The following is a 13,626-nucleotide window of genomic DNA, read 5'->3' as shown; positions in this document are numbered from 1 at the left end:
TAAATAAAGGTTTCAGGTTTGATTCAAATTATATTTATATTTTATATAAAAACAGCTTGCCATAAGTATAGAGCTATCTATAATACACTTTTATACTAATGCATGTCATGTATATGTTTGCATTTTTGTTTAGGATTTTTTTCTATAATGAGGGCCTCAGGAAAGACTAGCGATAAATCTAACTGTGTAACTCTCTTAAAATAAAGTATTATTGTTATAGTTGTAGTTTAACATCTTACCTATGGCAGTATTCATCTACAAGTGTTATCAGAATAAAAATATGATTTAAAGTTCCTATAATTTAAGAAAAGCCAATAAAAGAAATAAGAAATAATTGTGAAAGAGTTAAATAATTGTAAATGATACTCACGAAGGATATCCAAGCATTCTACAGACAACCTGAGCTGCTCTAGCATCAAAATAATCATCACAAACAGTTCCCCAGGTGTTATTATAAAAAACTTCTACTCTTCCGTTCTGTAGATTGTTGCCATTTGTCAAACGAACCTGGAATGTTTCTGCCAAAAGAAAATACGGATTTTCAGTTACCGGTTACTGCGAGTAGAGTGAATTGGTTTTATCAAATGTAACTTATTTCTCATTCCACAAATGCAGTGCTGATTAGTTTGTCTAGATAATTACATATGAAATTTTATTGATCAGACTTTTTTTTATCTACATTTGAAATTATTAGCCTTATTTATACTTCATTTTTACCCTCATGTATGCCATGTATCTGTTGCGTTTTTGTTTATGCTTTTTCTATGATGAGGGCCTCATTGAAGATAAATTATAAAGCTATCTGTGTAACTCTCTTAAAAAAAATATTGTTGTTGTTGTTCTCTTTACTGTGGCAGTATAAATATGTTGCATAAAATTAAGAATGGAAATGGGGAATGTGTCAAAGAGACAACAACAGGACCATAGAACAGACAATAGCAGAAGGTCACCAACAGGTCTTCATTGCAACATACATACCTGTCTTTTGCTTAATCACTGTTGTTTCACACATATACAATATCTAGATGTTGTTTGGTATTTTTGTGTCATTGGATGCCTGTTACATTGATGTATATATAACCAATATCTCCTAAAATCCCTACCTACCTATCTGACATTGAACACCCACATCTTCACGATGACGGCAGTTATTTGATCCTATTGGTTTTGATGAACACTGGAATATAGTGCTCTCTGTTCCTTCACATTTGACATCATCCAGTAAGATTAGTCCTGAACCTTGTCCATAGAAGCCACCACTCTTAACAACAGCACCAGTTCTATAAATAATTCAAATATTCAAAATGTAACTTATACATTTTTCAAAAATATAAAACAGAAATACATTTAATCCGCAAAAGTCATTCAATCTGTGATATATTAAAAAGGACTGAATTAAAAATTTATAGCAATACAATTGCTGTCATCCATTACCTATGAAATATGTCATGATGTCCCAACAGACAATAATGTGGAAACTAAAGCAACCATTCCATGAGTAAAAGTGATCAAAATAACTGGTGAACAAGATTGGAAGTCTTAAGTGTGAATAACTTCAAATCATATTAAGGTATGGTGTAGAAAATAAAAACTTAATAAAACATATTAGTTTTTGTAAATCATTGTATTTACTGAAGTCTTTTCACAATTGTCAGTTGTTAAATTTACATCTTCATTATTTTCATATTCAAATCATGTTCTCTCAGTTTCCTATCTTAAGTATGTATCATTTGAAAAAGAAGAATTTATCAAACAAAGATATTAATTAATGTAGCAGAATGTTTTATTGTATATTTATAAATGTCGAAAAAGATTTCATGGATACAGGTGGACCAAGATTACAAATTTTCCATAGACTTATATGCACTTTGGCAAAACCATGAAATGAAGTATCGACAAAAATGCACAATTTATTCAATCCATGAAAATGTATGAATCCACAGAAAAACATCAACCTACCTACTATATCCAGCCATAGCACAGACAATGCTGGCAGCTTTAGCATCAAACATATCGTCACAAACTGTACCCCATGTACTGTTCACAAGGATCTCCACTCTGCCTTTGTTTGGGGACCCATCAGGACTTACAAGTCTCAAAGGAAAGGTCTGGGCTGAAAAAGAATAAAAAATTAAAATATTTGGTCTCAAATGTTATAACAAATGTTTTTATTAGTTCATAAATGATATCTGAGGGACCAAGACATGAAGTCAGAGAACATAATCTATGTTGAAGCTAGAATGTCTGATTAACGCAATAAAATTAATATTAATATTGTTGGAGGTTATTTGAAATGTTTTTGTATAATTGTCACTCTGCGAAAGGTGAGATAAAAAATATCTGGTCTTTATATATAGATTCTACCACTACATTGAGTGTGATATGATATTTATCCACTCTAAATAGTTAAATTTTCAAATTTAAAACATGAGGCTCGTCGAGCGTTTTAAATATTTAAAATTTAACATCAGAGTGGATGAATATCGTATTACATGAGATTAGGTGCTGGAATCTGTTTCTCTAATAATTTTCAAACAATACACAGCACAGGCAAACTTATTCCTTCTTTCCGAATGATCTGCAAAAAGATGTGTTCTTTCTATGTGCTGTCATCAGACACAGTCGCCTTTTTTCATGCCGTCACAATAGGAAATCCAGAGGAAAGCAAGAAAATTTGACGTCATAATCAGATTTTATTCCATGAAGAACTGAGATAAAATTAACCACGTCATGTTCATTAAATTTTTTTATACAATAGGTGCAGAAAGGGATAAATTGCTGAAGAATCAGAGAAATAATATATATACTAACTTCTACATATAACCCCAAGATCCTCATCATGACCACAATTGCTCTGTCCCCAAGATCGAGCTGCACACCCATCTAATGAAGACTCATTTCCACTACATTTTACATCATCGAGCCATATCTGTCCTGTGCCTGCTCCAAAGTATGATCTGGACTTCACTGCAACTGTTGGTCTAAAATACACAATAATGACTACTGAATATCAATTATACAAGCTCCCCTATCCTTTGTTTTTCTTTTTCCATTAAAGTCTTCTCCTGAAGTAATGTCTTCTCTGTCAATTCAAACTCAATCTTAACCTAAATAAAGCTCTTTTAAACTATAGCATTATATATCTGAAACTCTTTTTTACTGATTTAAAAATGATTTAATGATTCAATGATTTAATGATATATTCTTTTTAGGAGAAAAAAAAATTAACTCACAGTGAACTGTTAACAATGGACATTAAATTCATTCTTTTGAGGAATCTATCATCTTCATGTTCACAAGGGAATTTTTTAACAACAACTTTCATATTATAAAGTCCACAACCATAGCTTTCAAATCTCTGATTAAATAAGCATTGGATAAGAATAATAGGAAGCTCTGTCTAAGTACTATTATATACTGTAAACTCAGAATTCATTGTGTGTGATAATAGATGCATTAATGGTTAAAACAAAACTACAAAATTTTAATGTGATTTCAGGTATTGCTTCCTTCTACTAGTTCGATCATTGACTGATGGGCTTCTCAATTAACCCTTTTTCCATATTAATAATAACATCACAAATATTTCTGAATTTACAGTTATATTGGGCATTCAAATAATATTTCTGGATTTTTCTTTAAAACATTTTTTTTGTAGTAACCTGGAAGGTTTATAAAATATCAAACAACACATTATATTGATGATTTATTTTTTGAAAGTAAGTAAGTAGTTAATTTAACCATCATGTTTCAGTTACTGAAATGAATTCAAAAATATAAGACAAAAGAAAGGTTAAACTGCTGAAAATCCAGAAATTTTTAAGTGCCCAATACTAAGGACTAAAAATACATGCAATGCAACAATAAGGACAAAAAAAACCAACAAATATAACATAACAAATTCAGAAAACACCTGGAAGCAACACTGAAAATAAAATATCCACGAAGTTTACTCTGACTACTGTAGTATTATAATGAATTCCATCTGATAGGACATATAAACATAATTATAGACTTAGAACACCCACATCTCCTATCATTCCATTTAAGATGGACATAATCTGCTAAAATGTATAACAAATTTCAATAGACTGTGGATTGATTCAGGTACCAAACTTTTGATAATTGAGGAAACTTGCTTTTTTGAGGATATTTGATTTTGTGGTTTTGCCTAATTCTGAATAACACCTTGGTCAAAAACAAAATATAAAGGTATCTGAAAAAGTTAAGGATGCCACTGATAGACAATTTGCTGAAACTTTTACCTCCAAAAATAATGTGAACTCTCAGATAAAATTAGCGCAGCATGCTTTTAATATATTTAGTTAAACAAGTAGTGTAAAATGAGGTGATATATGAGGATGAGAATTATGACACTGATGACTGGATATGACATTGAACACTAGCTACAACTGTACACACACATGGAAGCTATAACATAATAATATCTTACTCAAAATAGTTTCTACAAATAAAATGAAAAAAAATGTGATGATGTAATCAAAAATTTATTACTGACAAATTTGTAGTATAAACATACCTAGCAAATGTATTTGTTGCAACTTATAAAAAGCCTTTTTCTCTATGGTAAATTTATTGACTGAAGGTGTGATAAGATGATCAAAGCTGTACTTTTTCTCCTTGACAACATTTATGTATGCTTTGACAATGAAGTTTATCCACAGGTTGTATGTATTACTATGGGCACCAATTGTGCCCCTTATAAAGCAAACTTGTTCCTGTACTCTTATGAATCAGAGTTTATGGCGTATCTCAGTCAAGACCCATCTAAATTCCATGTAATTGTTAAATTTAACAACACTTACCACTGTCTTGATGATATTTTATCATTAAGTAATCAAGAATTCTCTAAAAATACTACCAAAGTTCACCAAAAGGAACTTACTTATAGTAAATAAAATATTAACAGCAATAACTGTCATTTCTTAAATTAATATATTTCAGTATTACACCTCTTCACAAAAATAATTTCGACAAAAGGGACAAAAGGGATGATTATTATTTTCCTATTGATAATTTTCTTTTCTTGACACATTGATGTTCCTTTTGCCCAGTCTTTAAATGTTTATATATATAGCAACACTTTTACTATACCCATGTTTGTTGTGAGGTTTTGGATTACAATTCCTTTTATCACCCAGCTAATTTTAGTGTTTTTAAAGATCTCTTTTAAGCAATGACTTACTTATACATCTTAAAAGATAAGTCAGGTATATCTTAACTAGGACATCAAACAATCAGTAGCTGATGGCATACCTGGTATATCCAAAGATTTGTTTACAGACAACCTGGGATATATGGTAATTAGCCCCATTGTCACACACTGTTCCCCATTGGCTGTTGTGATAGACCTCCACACAACCTTCATACCTGATGACTTACCTGGTATATCCAAAGATCTGTTTACAGACAACCTGGGCTATACGGTAATTAGCACCATCATCACACACTGTTCCCCATTGGCTGTTGTGATAGACCTCCACACGACCTTCATAGCGAGTAGTGCCACCAACAAGTCTGACTGGTGATGTTGCTGTCCTTCCTGTATAAAACAGTGCATGTGAAATCTTTGAAGAATTAAAGCTATCACCTATTAATGTTATAGTCTCATTTCTAACTTACATCCTTGAGAGGAAACCTTTAATTTCCTATACAATATTATTTCTGTTATACAAAGAAGGGGTAACTCCCAGGGGTGTTACTTCCTATACTTTTAGTGGTATGAGTGTTACGCAAAACAGGGTCCCTTTTTCATGCCCTGCTGGTTAGAACAGGGTCCCTTTTTCATGTCTTGCTGGTAAGAACAGGGTCGCTTTTTCATGCCCTGCTGGTGAGATCAGGGTCTTTTTATAAACAAAGTATTTTTAAAGTACAGGATCGCTTATTTAACTGTTAAAGTTACAGTCTAGAACCTGGGTCTAGAACAGCATTTATTTTAGACGGTTTAGAACAGGGTATACATGTTCCAAGTGTGTGTAGAACAGGGTACACATTTTCTGAGTGTGTGTAGAACAGGGTTTACATTTTCTGAGTGTGTCTAGTCCAGAGTATGATTTTAATAATTCTGTTTAGAACAGGGTATGTTTTTCAATGTTTTCTGGTTAGAACAGGGTATGATTTGGCAAGTGCTGTCGGCACAGTTATACCCAAAAGAATAGTCATGGTACAATATAATTTGTATCCCTGATCTACCTTTCCTGGAAATAGATCCAACCTAAAGCAGATCTGATTTAATGTTCTTAACTGTAATAAAATTTGAAGGGCAGTTTAATTGGACGGCTCAAGTAGGATATACGGTACTATAGTTCCGGCTTTTTTGCCGTAAATTCCTACGCGTATGTATTCATGGGTAATAAAGGTAAAACTGTTTGAATTTTTCATTCTAGTAAAATTAATGAGTGAAAGACAGGTTGACAAGTCGACAGGTTGACAACTTTGAAAATGTTATCGTTGAAATAAGTGGTTGACAGGTTGACAAGTCGACAGGTTGACAATGTTAAAAATGTTATGGTTGAAATAAGTGGTTGACAGGTTGACAGGTTGACAAGTAGACAAGTCGACAGGTTGACAGGTTGACAAGTAGACAAGTCGACAGGTTGACAATGTTAAAAATGTTATCGTTCAAATAATTGGTTGACAGGTTGACAAGTCGACAGATTGACAATGTTAAAAATGTAAAAACAAATTATAGTTAACAGGTTGACAGGTCAACAGGTTAATAAGACGTTGACCAATTGATAATAGCGTTAACTTGTCGATCTGTCAACTTGTCGACCTGTTATCCGGTCGATCTTAACACTTATAAACTTGTCGTTTGTCAACCTTTTCATTGTCAAGCTGTAGACCTGTCGATTTTAACACTTGTCGACCTTTTCATTGTCAACCTGTCGACCTGTCGACCTTTTCATTGTCAACCTGTCGACCTGTCGACCTGTTAATATGTCAAAATATATATATATACATGTAAACCGATTTACTTCTAATTTAAACCAATTTACTCCTATTTTCTTCCGATGGAACTACAGTACCGTATATCCTACTTGACCCAATTGGACTCCACAATAAAGATTTCAAATTAAAAGACCTACTCTTAAATGTCTTATTCTATAAGAGTTGAAGCACATTATATGATGTTTTACCTGAACAGCTGACAGATGCATCCTCACTATGTCCACAGTTATTGACACCCCATCCACGACTGCCACATTGTGAAATACTGGTCTCATTACCAACACAGTTAACATTATCTAGCCAAATCTGTCCACGCCCTGCTCCATAAAATGCATTTCCTTTGGCAAGTGCTCCATAACTTCAACAGAAAAAATAGAGAGTTAGTCTCTACTCCATAACTCTATCAAATCAACAGTGAGTAAAGTCACTTCTCCATTACTCTAATTAATAAATATTGAGTAAGTTAATGCTCTGGTACACTGCTCCATATCTTCATTGAAGATTTGCTGTACAACAGAATCAATTCTCCATATAACAGTTGATAACTGATCCTTATGTTCAAAAAATATTTAATTAATAAAATCTATCTTCATTGCTTCCTCAATTTTTTAGAAAGAACAAAATATCTAAAGTGAGAATAATTGAAACAAAAGGACAAACAGCACAAATTTTTATCTTTTTACTTACGTCATTGTTAGTTATGCTTTTTATAAATGCAATGCAGATTTGAAATAATAGTTTCCAAGATCTCCTTTTGTTTGATTCTGGTTATAAAAAAACATTGATGTTGCTAGTACTGTATTAATTGAAGATGCCTATTGATGTAGCTGAAACTTAAAATACTTTTTAAAAAAGTTTGGTTCTACTGGGGATGGATATTCATAACAAGAAATCTACAGATGCTGTTAATCTGATATCCCTTTAAAGCTCATTTCCTTCTTAAAACCATATTAGAAATTTGATGCTATGAGGAATGTGTGTGTAATAAAAAGCTCTGCAAGGAGAGAATAACCCATTCTTTTGTAGATAGAATATTATGCAAAAATAAAATAAAACACCTAGAAGATCTATCAGAATTCAGTAAAATGGGACTTTCTGTAAAACTTTCATCAGAATATTCTAAGGAACATAAATTTTTGCCAAAAATATGACCAGAACAGAGAAAAAACAAAAGGGATCCTATATAAATCCTATGAAACAGACAAATATATCTTGACATATAACTTCCAAATAAACTGTAGCAGCAAAATTTCAATGTATTCAATATGTAAAACAGAAGCAAGCTTTACATTCCTTCTCCTATGAAGCATTTTCTTACCTTGGTTTTCCCAGCATCCTACAGATAACTTGAGCCTCTCTTTGGTCCCAATAATCATCACAGATTGTTCCCCATGTGTTGTTGTAGAAAACCTCAACACGACCTTCATTATCACTCCTACCACCAACTAATCTTACATTCAAATTAGTTGTCACCTGACCTCCTATTAAAGATTTTCAAAAAATATTTATTACATTTAAAACTATTTCTTTAAACATTATTTTTAAAAATAACAAAAAAGCAACTAATAAACAATGGTTTTCTAAACAAAACTTTTGTGCGCCTAAATATCAAAATAAAATAAAGAATAAAACGGTCTAAAGGGTCTAAAGAGCATGTGTCGCTCACTTAGGTCTATGTGGAATGATCACAAAGCATGGACACTCTCTGAAAACACCCCTATGTTTCTGTGTTTAATCTTGTAGGCCATGTTGGTTGGCAGGCATAGTAGTTGTATACAATTTTAAATCAAGATACCTCATTAATGATCTTGACTAAGTTTGGTTGCTCAGTAATTCATGAGGAAATTTTTACTGTAAAAGTTAATGGAAAAAGATGATTGACAACAACAGGCTACGGACGCTATGTGATGGGAAAAGTTCACTTTTGGCTGATAAACTTACTAAAAAGATGACAATGATAATTTGAAAACTTACTAGGTTGACATCTAACTCCTGCGTCTTCATTGTGGCCACAATTATTATTACCAAATCCATTAAATGTACATTGTCCAAGGTTTGTTTCTGTTCCAACACAAACAACATTGTCCATAATAATTTTACCAGTACCTTGACCATACTTGGCTCTTAGCACAGCTGTTGCACCATCCCTAATCAAATTGACAAAACTAATTCATTAAGAAAAAACTTTGTATTGGTCATATTTATCACTATCTTCTCCTTTTGGCATGTTTTAGAGCCACAACTTTCTAAAAAAAAACATCTGGACCAAGAGGTCACATCTTGTACATATTGAAAATGTTGTGAGAATAGAATGGAACATTTTTAAGGCGTTTTATAAGCTAGTAAAATGGTTCTGTACATATAATTTCATAAGGATTCCTTTCACATATAGTTATTGCTTTCAACATTACTGTTAAAAGTACCATAACTCTTTAAAACTAGAGGCTCCAAGGAGCCTGTGTCACTCACCTTATATTTTATTTATGATTGATGCATGAAATAATGCAACCATTATACTTTTGCCTTAGTTTCATAGATATAAGCCCAAAACTGCATTTTAACCTATGTTCTATTATAAGCCATGTTGGTTGACAGACAGGGTCATCAGACACATTTTTTAAACGAAATACCCTAATAATGATTGTGGCTTAGTTTGATTAAATTTGTAAAAGTAGTTTCAGAAGAGAATATTTTTGTAAAGATTGCAAAAATTTACGAAAGATTGTAAAAAAAAAACAACTTTAAAGGGTAAAATCTTCTTAAGGGGTCAATTAACAATTTTGGTCATAATGACTTATACAAAGATCTTACTTTGCTGACCTTTATTGCATTTTACAGTTTATTGCTTCTATAATAATATTCAAGATAATAACCAAAAGCTACAAAATTTTCTTAAAATTCCTAATTTGGGGGCAGCAACCCAACAACCGTTTTTCTAATTCGTCTGAAAATTTCATGGACAGATTGATATCAATCTAAGGAACAATTTACCCCATTCAGATTTACTCTTATGCTTTAGCTTCAGAGATATAAACCATGCACCCCTATGTTCTATTTTAAGCCATGATGGCCATGTTGGTAGGCAGGTGGGGTGGTCAAACTCATTTTCTATACGATTGTGACCAAGTTCAGTTGAATTTGGCACAGTAGTTTCAGAGAAAATTTTTGTGAAAGTTAACGACAACAGACAACAACAAATACAAATGATGGACAGCAAGTGATGAGAAAAGACTTTTAGGCCAGGTGAGCTTAAACCATACCTGTCAACCTCTGAAAATGAAAAGTCAGGTCATGACCTGCATTGAGAAAAAAAATCTCAGGTCATAACGCGTACGACATTTTGCGGGCTCAATTGAAGAACAAAAATATGTTTACATATAATTTATATAGTCAATATGTATATGAAACAGTTAGAACAAGTATACAAGTTTATTTCAGACTATTGTTATATTCCATCTAGGCATAGTAGCAGACTTGGCATTCTTTAAAAGAACTGCACTTGGTTTCAGTTCATAGCAATGCAAATGTGTATTCATTTTACAAGAAAGAAGAGCACACAGTGTATCCTTATTAAGATCAGCCCTAAACTTTGTAGCTATTTTCTTTACGAAAGAAAATGCCCTCTCACTGTCTGCATTGCTGTTTGGCAAAACCAGTAATGTTTTAGCAATTTTTGACAAAACAAAAAATCTTGGCTTGTTAAGAAAAATGTCATGCAACTTGGACATTTCTCCCGAAAATGTACCAATGTCAGTTTCAGGGGAAGTGCAAAGTGGAAGTTCATCTAATTGGGTCAACTGATAGTCACTGAACTCATCTTGTAGCTTGTTGAAAATATCGTTACATAGCTCAGGTAAACAGTCCTACATTTTGACTTTTGGTTACATTGAAAAAGACCGATAAAACCCAGGGTCGTATTACTTCTAAATACCGGAAACAATTCCGGTCAGAAATCCGGGTGAAACGGGTAATGTTAGAAATTCCCGGGACCCACCGGGTAAAGAAAAACTCCCGGGTGAGAGGTGAAAATAACGGGTGTCACCCGCAAAAAACGGGTGAGTTGACAGGTATGGCTTAAACATAATAAAATTTTAATAAAAAATTATTTGTCTTCTACAAATTAAATGCTCTTAGCCTTAATTCCTCAATATCCTTTATTAGAACTGAGAAAAAGCCTACTTATATTCACCAAGATTTAAAGAAATGACAATTCGTACTCACGTAGAAAATCCCAGCATTCTACAGACAACAGCAGCATTTGAGTTAGTCCATGCATCGTCACATACTGTGCCCCACTGTCCACCAAAATTAACTTCTACTCTACCTTCCATACTAGAGCCACCATTAGCAAGTCGCACTGTCACATTCTGTATAGTCCCTGCACCAAGTAAACAATTCAGTTTTTTTTAAAGGAACAATGTGCAAATAAGTAGATATTAAATCTGTTGAGCACCAAACTAATTTCCATAATTCTTTGATTTGTTGTTCTCTTACAATAATGAAATTACAAAACTTAAATCAGCAGACTTATCATGCATTCATATCACACTGTTGGTAAGTTTTTTCAATCAAAGGGGTATCTATAAACAAAAAATTTCAGAATCATATGAGAAACAGTATATACCAAGTTTTAAACAGTTCAATTTAAGTTTTATTGTATCAATTTAAAAATAAATCAATTTTTGAAAAATTAGTTTACATTACTTGGAGACAGCAATCTTCCAAATAAAATATGTCATGCTTTAAAATAGAATATAAAGATTATGCGAGTTGTGTTTACCATCATTACAGTAAGCCCCAGCATCCTCCGTATGATCACAATCATTTTCACCCCATCCTTTAAAGCTACAGTTCTGTATGTTACTCTCTGATCCTAGACACTCAACGTCATCCATCCAGATTGGTCCAGTACCTGTTCCTATCCCTGTTAAAGCTCGACCACCTCTGAAATTAGGCAGACAGATTTGTTCATATTTTAAAACTAGAGGCTCTAAAGCTCTTAATCTTCTCATATTTTGTCTTAAAATGCTATGGTGTAGTTTTCTTTTATCACACAAATTTTTTTTTCATATTTTAAAACTAGAGGCTCTAAAGTTCTTAATCTTTTCACATTTTGTCTTAAAATGCTATGGTGTAGTTTTCTTTTATCACACAAAATTGCATTTAGCATACATAATCTATACAAAATCTGACAATTTTGCACAACCTGTAGGGTGAAAAAAGTCCACTGACCCCAAAAAGCATGATAAAAACTTCATTTTGACAAATCATTAAAAAATTCCATTCATTTTAATTAAGACACTTTAGTAACTTTTTTTTGACAATCAATGCATTTGAATGGGGACATGTAGTTGGAACCCCCTTTTTTCCTTGATCCACCCCTACTATATATGTCTTAATTCATAGAAAAAATAAAGATGAAAATATTTACCTTGAAAATCCTAACATTTTACAGACAACTTTAGCATCCCGGTCATCCCAAGAGTCGTCACAAATTGAGCCCCAGACTCCATTGTAACTAACTTGTACTCTGCCTTGGGCATGTGTAAGTCCTCCAACCAAACGAACTGTTGGTGTCTGTGCGTTTGCTGGCACTGTAAAATAAATTCATGCTACCCAGTTAATTTGTATTTAAAGGCAGTTTTTGACACAATAGTGTTTGTCTTATAATTTTCATTCTCAAGTCTGTTATTGCTTTTAAGTTGTAATTAAGGGGCTAGTGGGTATAAATCAATTTTTTTTTTATATAGGATTTCGCCATATTTTTTTATAAATGAACTTTATCATATTTAAAAGAAAAATGAAATAAGAAAATGGGGTCACCATTCATTTAAGCTCACAATCTGCCTCCGGAAGAACCATACATTTTTGTTAATGTCCTTTTTTTCTGTTAAACTAATAGGAGAAATAGAGGTAATATCGGAAAAAAAAAATAACCTGATTACAGAAATCGCGTAAATTTTACAACTATTTAGTTTATGTACAGCTTATTTAAAAACAATAATGAAAAATATAGGTCACTGATGAGTTAAATAAAATTATTTCAAATTTAATGCCAACAAATGACTTTTTTGCACCAAAGGGAGATAATTCGGAGCTTTTTCAATGATATAAACATTTTAAAAGTCATCTGGGGCCAAACCAAATCGATTTTTTGGGTTGATTTTTGTACCATATCAAAAAGTAATAACTAATAGTGAATTAGTAAAATTGGTAATGAAAAAATAATGGTTTAATTTTTTGCTGAAATTTTTGGACCCATGAGTCACCTTACCTGCAATAATAAATGTAATGTGTTCACATAGAAATAGTGATGAGAATTGTGGAAATGAATATTCTAACAAAACTATAGCTGTTGATCAATTATCTATAAATTAAGATACAAATTTAAGCATGAAAGGAAGTCAATGCATAAAGTTAGAATTACATCATTACAAGAAATTTAATGTTTTCACACAGGTCAATTTGGGGGTAAAAATTTCTACCACACAATATTTGATGTATACATTGTACAACCAAGCATTGCAACAGGTTTCAGTCCTGGAATGTGGTAGGGACCATTTATTTTTTTAATTGGGCTTTTGGTAAAACATTGTATTTACATTTACAAAGAGTAATAAAAGCTATCATTTCACAAATCTGACACAAAGGAGT

At 32.4% G+C, this 13,626-nt stretch overlaps 1 protein-coding gene across 3 annotated transcripts in view; it reads right to left on the bottom strand.

Moving 5' to 3' along the window:
* Positions 1-13,626, bottom strand: part of LOC134706939 (deleted in malignant brain tumors 1 protein-like) — an 80,191-nt gene that overhangs the window by 14,518 nt on the left and 52,047 nt on the right. For all 3 annotated transcript variants that reach the window (XM_063566319.1, XM_063566320.1, XM_063566321.1), the window contains 11 exons: positions 12,404-12,566; positions 11,753-11,916; positions 11,194-11,350; positions 8,947-9,119; positions 8,291-8,453; positions 7,161-7,330; positions 5,404-5,563; positions 2,812-2,981; positions 1,960-2,113; positions 1,108-1,280; positions 371-518 (listed from right to left, as the gene is read on the bottom strand). In XM_063566319.1, the coding sequence (XP_063422389.1) occupies positions 371-518; positions 1,108-1,280; positions 1,960-2,113; positions 2,812-2,981; positions 5,404-5,563; positions 7,161-7,330; positions 8,291-8,453; positions 8,947-9,119; positions 11,194-11,350; positions 11,753-11,916; positions 12,404-12,566 (1,795 nt within the window). The remainder of the gene's footprint in view (positions 1-370; positions 519-1,107; positions 1,281-1,959; positions 2,114-2,811; positions 2,982-5,403; positions 5,564-7,160; positions 7,331-8,290; positions 8,454-8,946; positions 9,120-11,193; positions 11,351-11,752; positions 11,917-12,403; positions 12,567-13,626) is intronic.

This window comes from Mytilus trossulus, chromosome 2 (assembly GCF_036588685.1).
Source record: "Mytilus trossulus isolate FHL-02 chromosome 2, PNRI_Mtr1.1.1.hap1, whole genome shotgun sequence".
In the NCBI taxonomy this organism is placed as follows: domain Eukaryota; kingdom Metazoa; phylum Mollusca; class Bivalvia; order Mytilida; family Mytilidae; genus Mytilus; species Mytilus trossulus.
The sequence above is the reverse complement of the archived record's forward strand: the minus strand, read 5'-3'. Positions and strand labels throughout refer to the sequence as shown.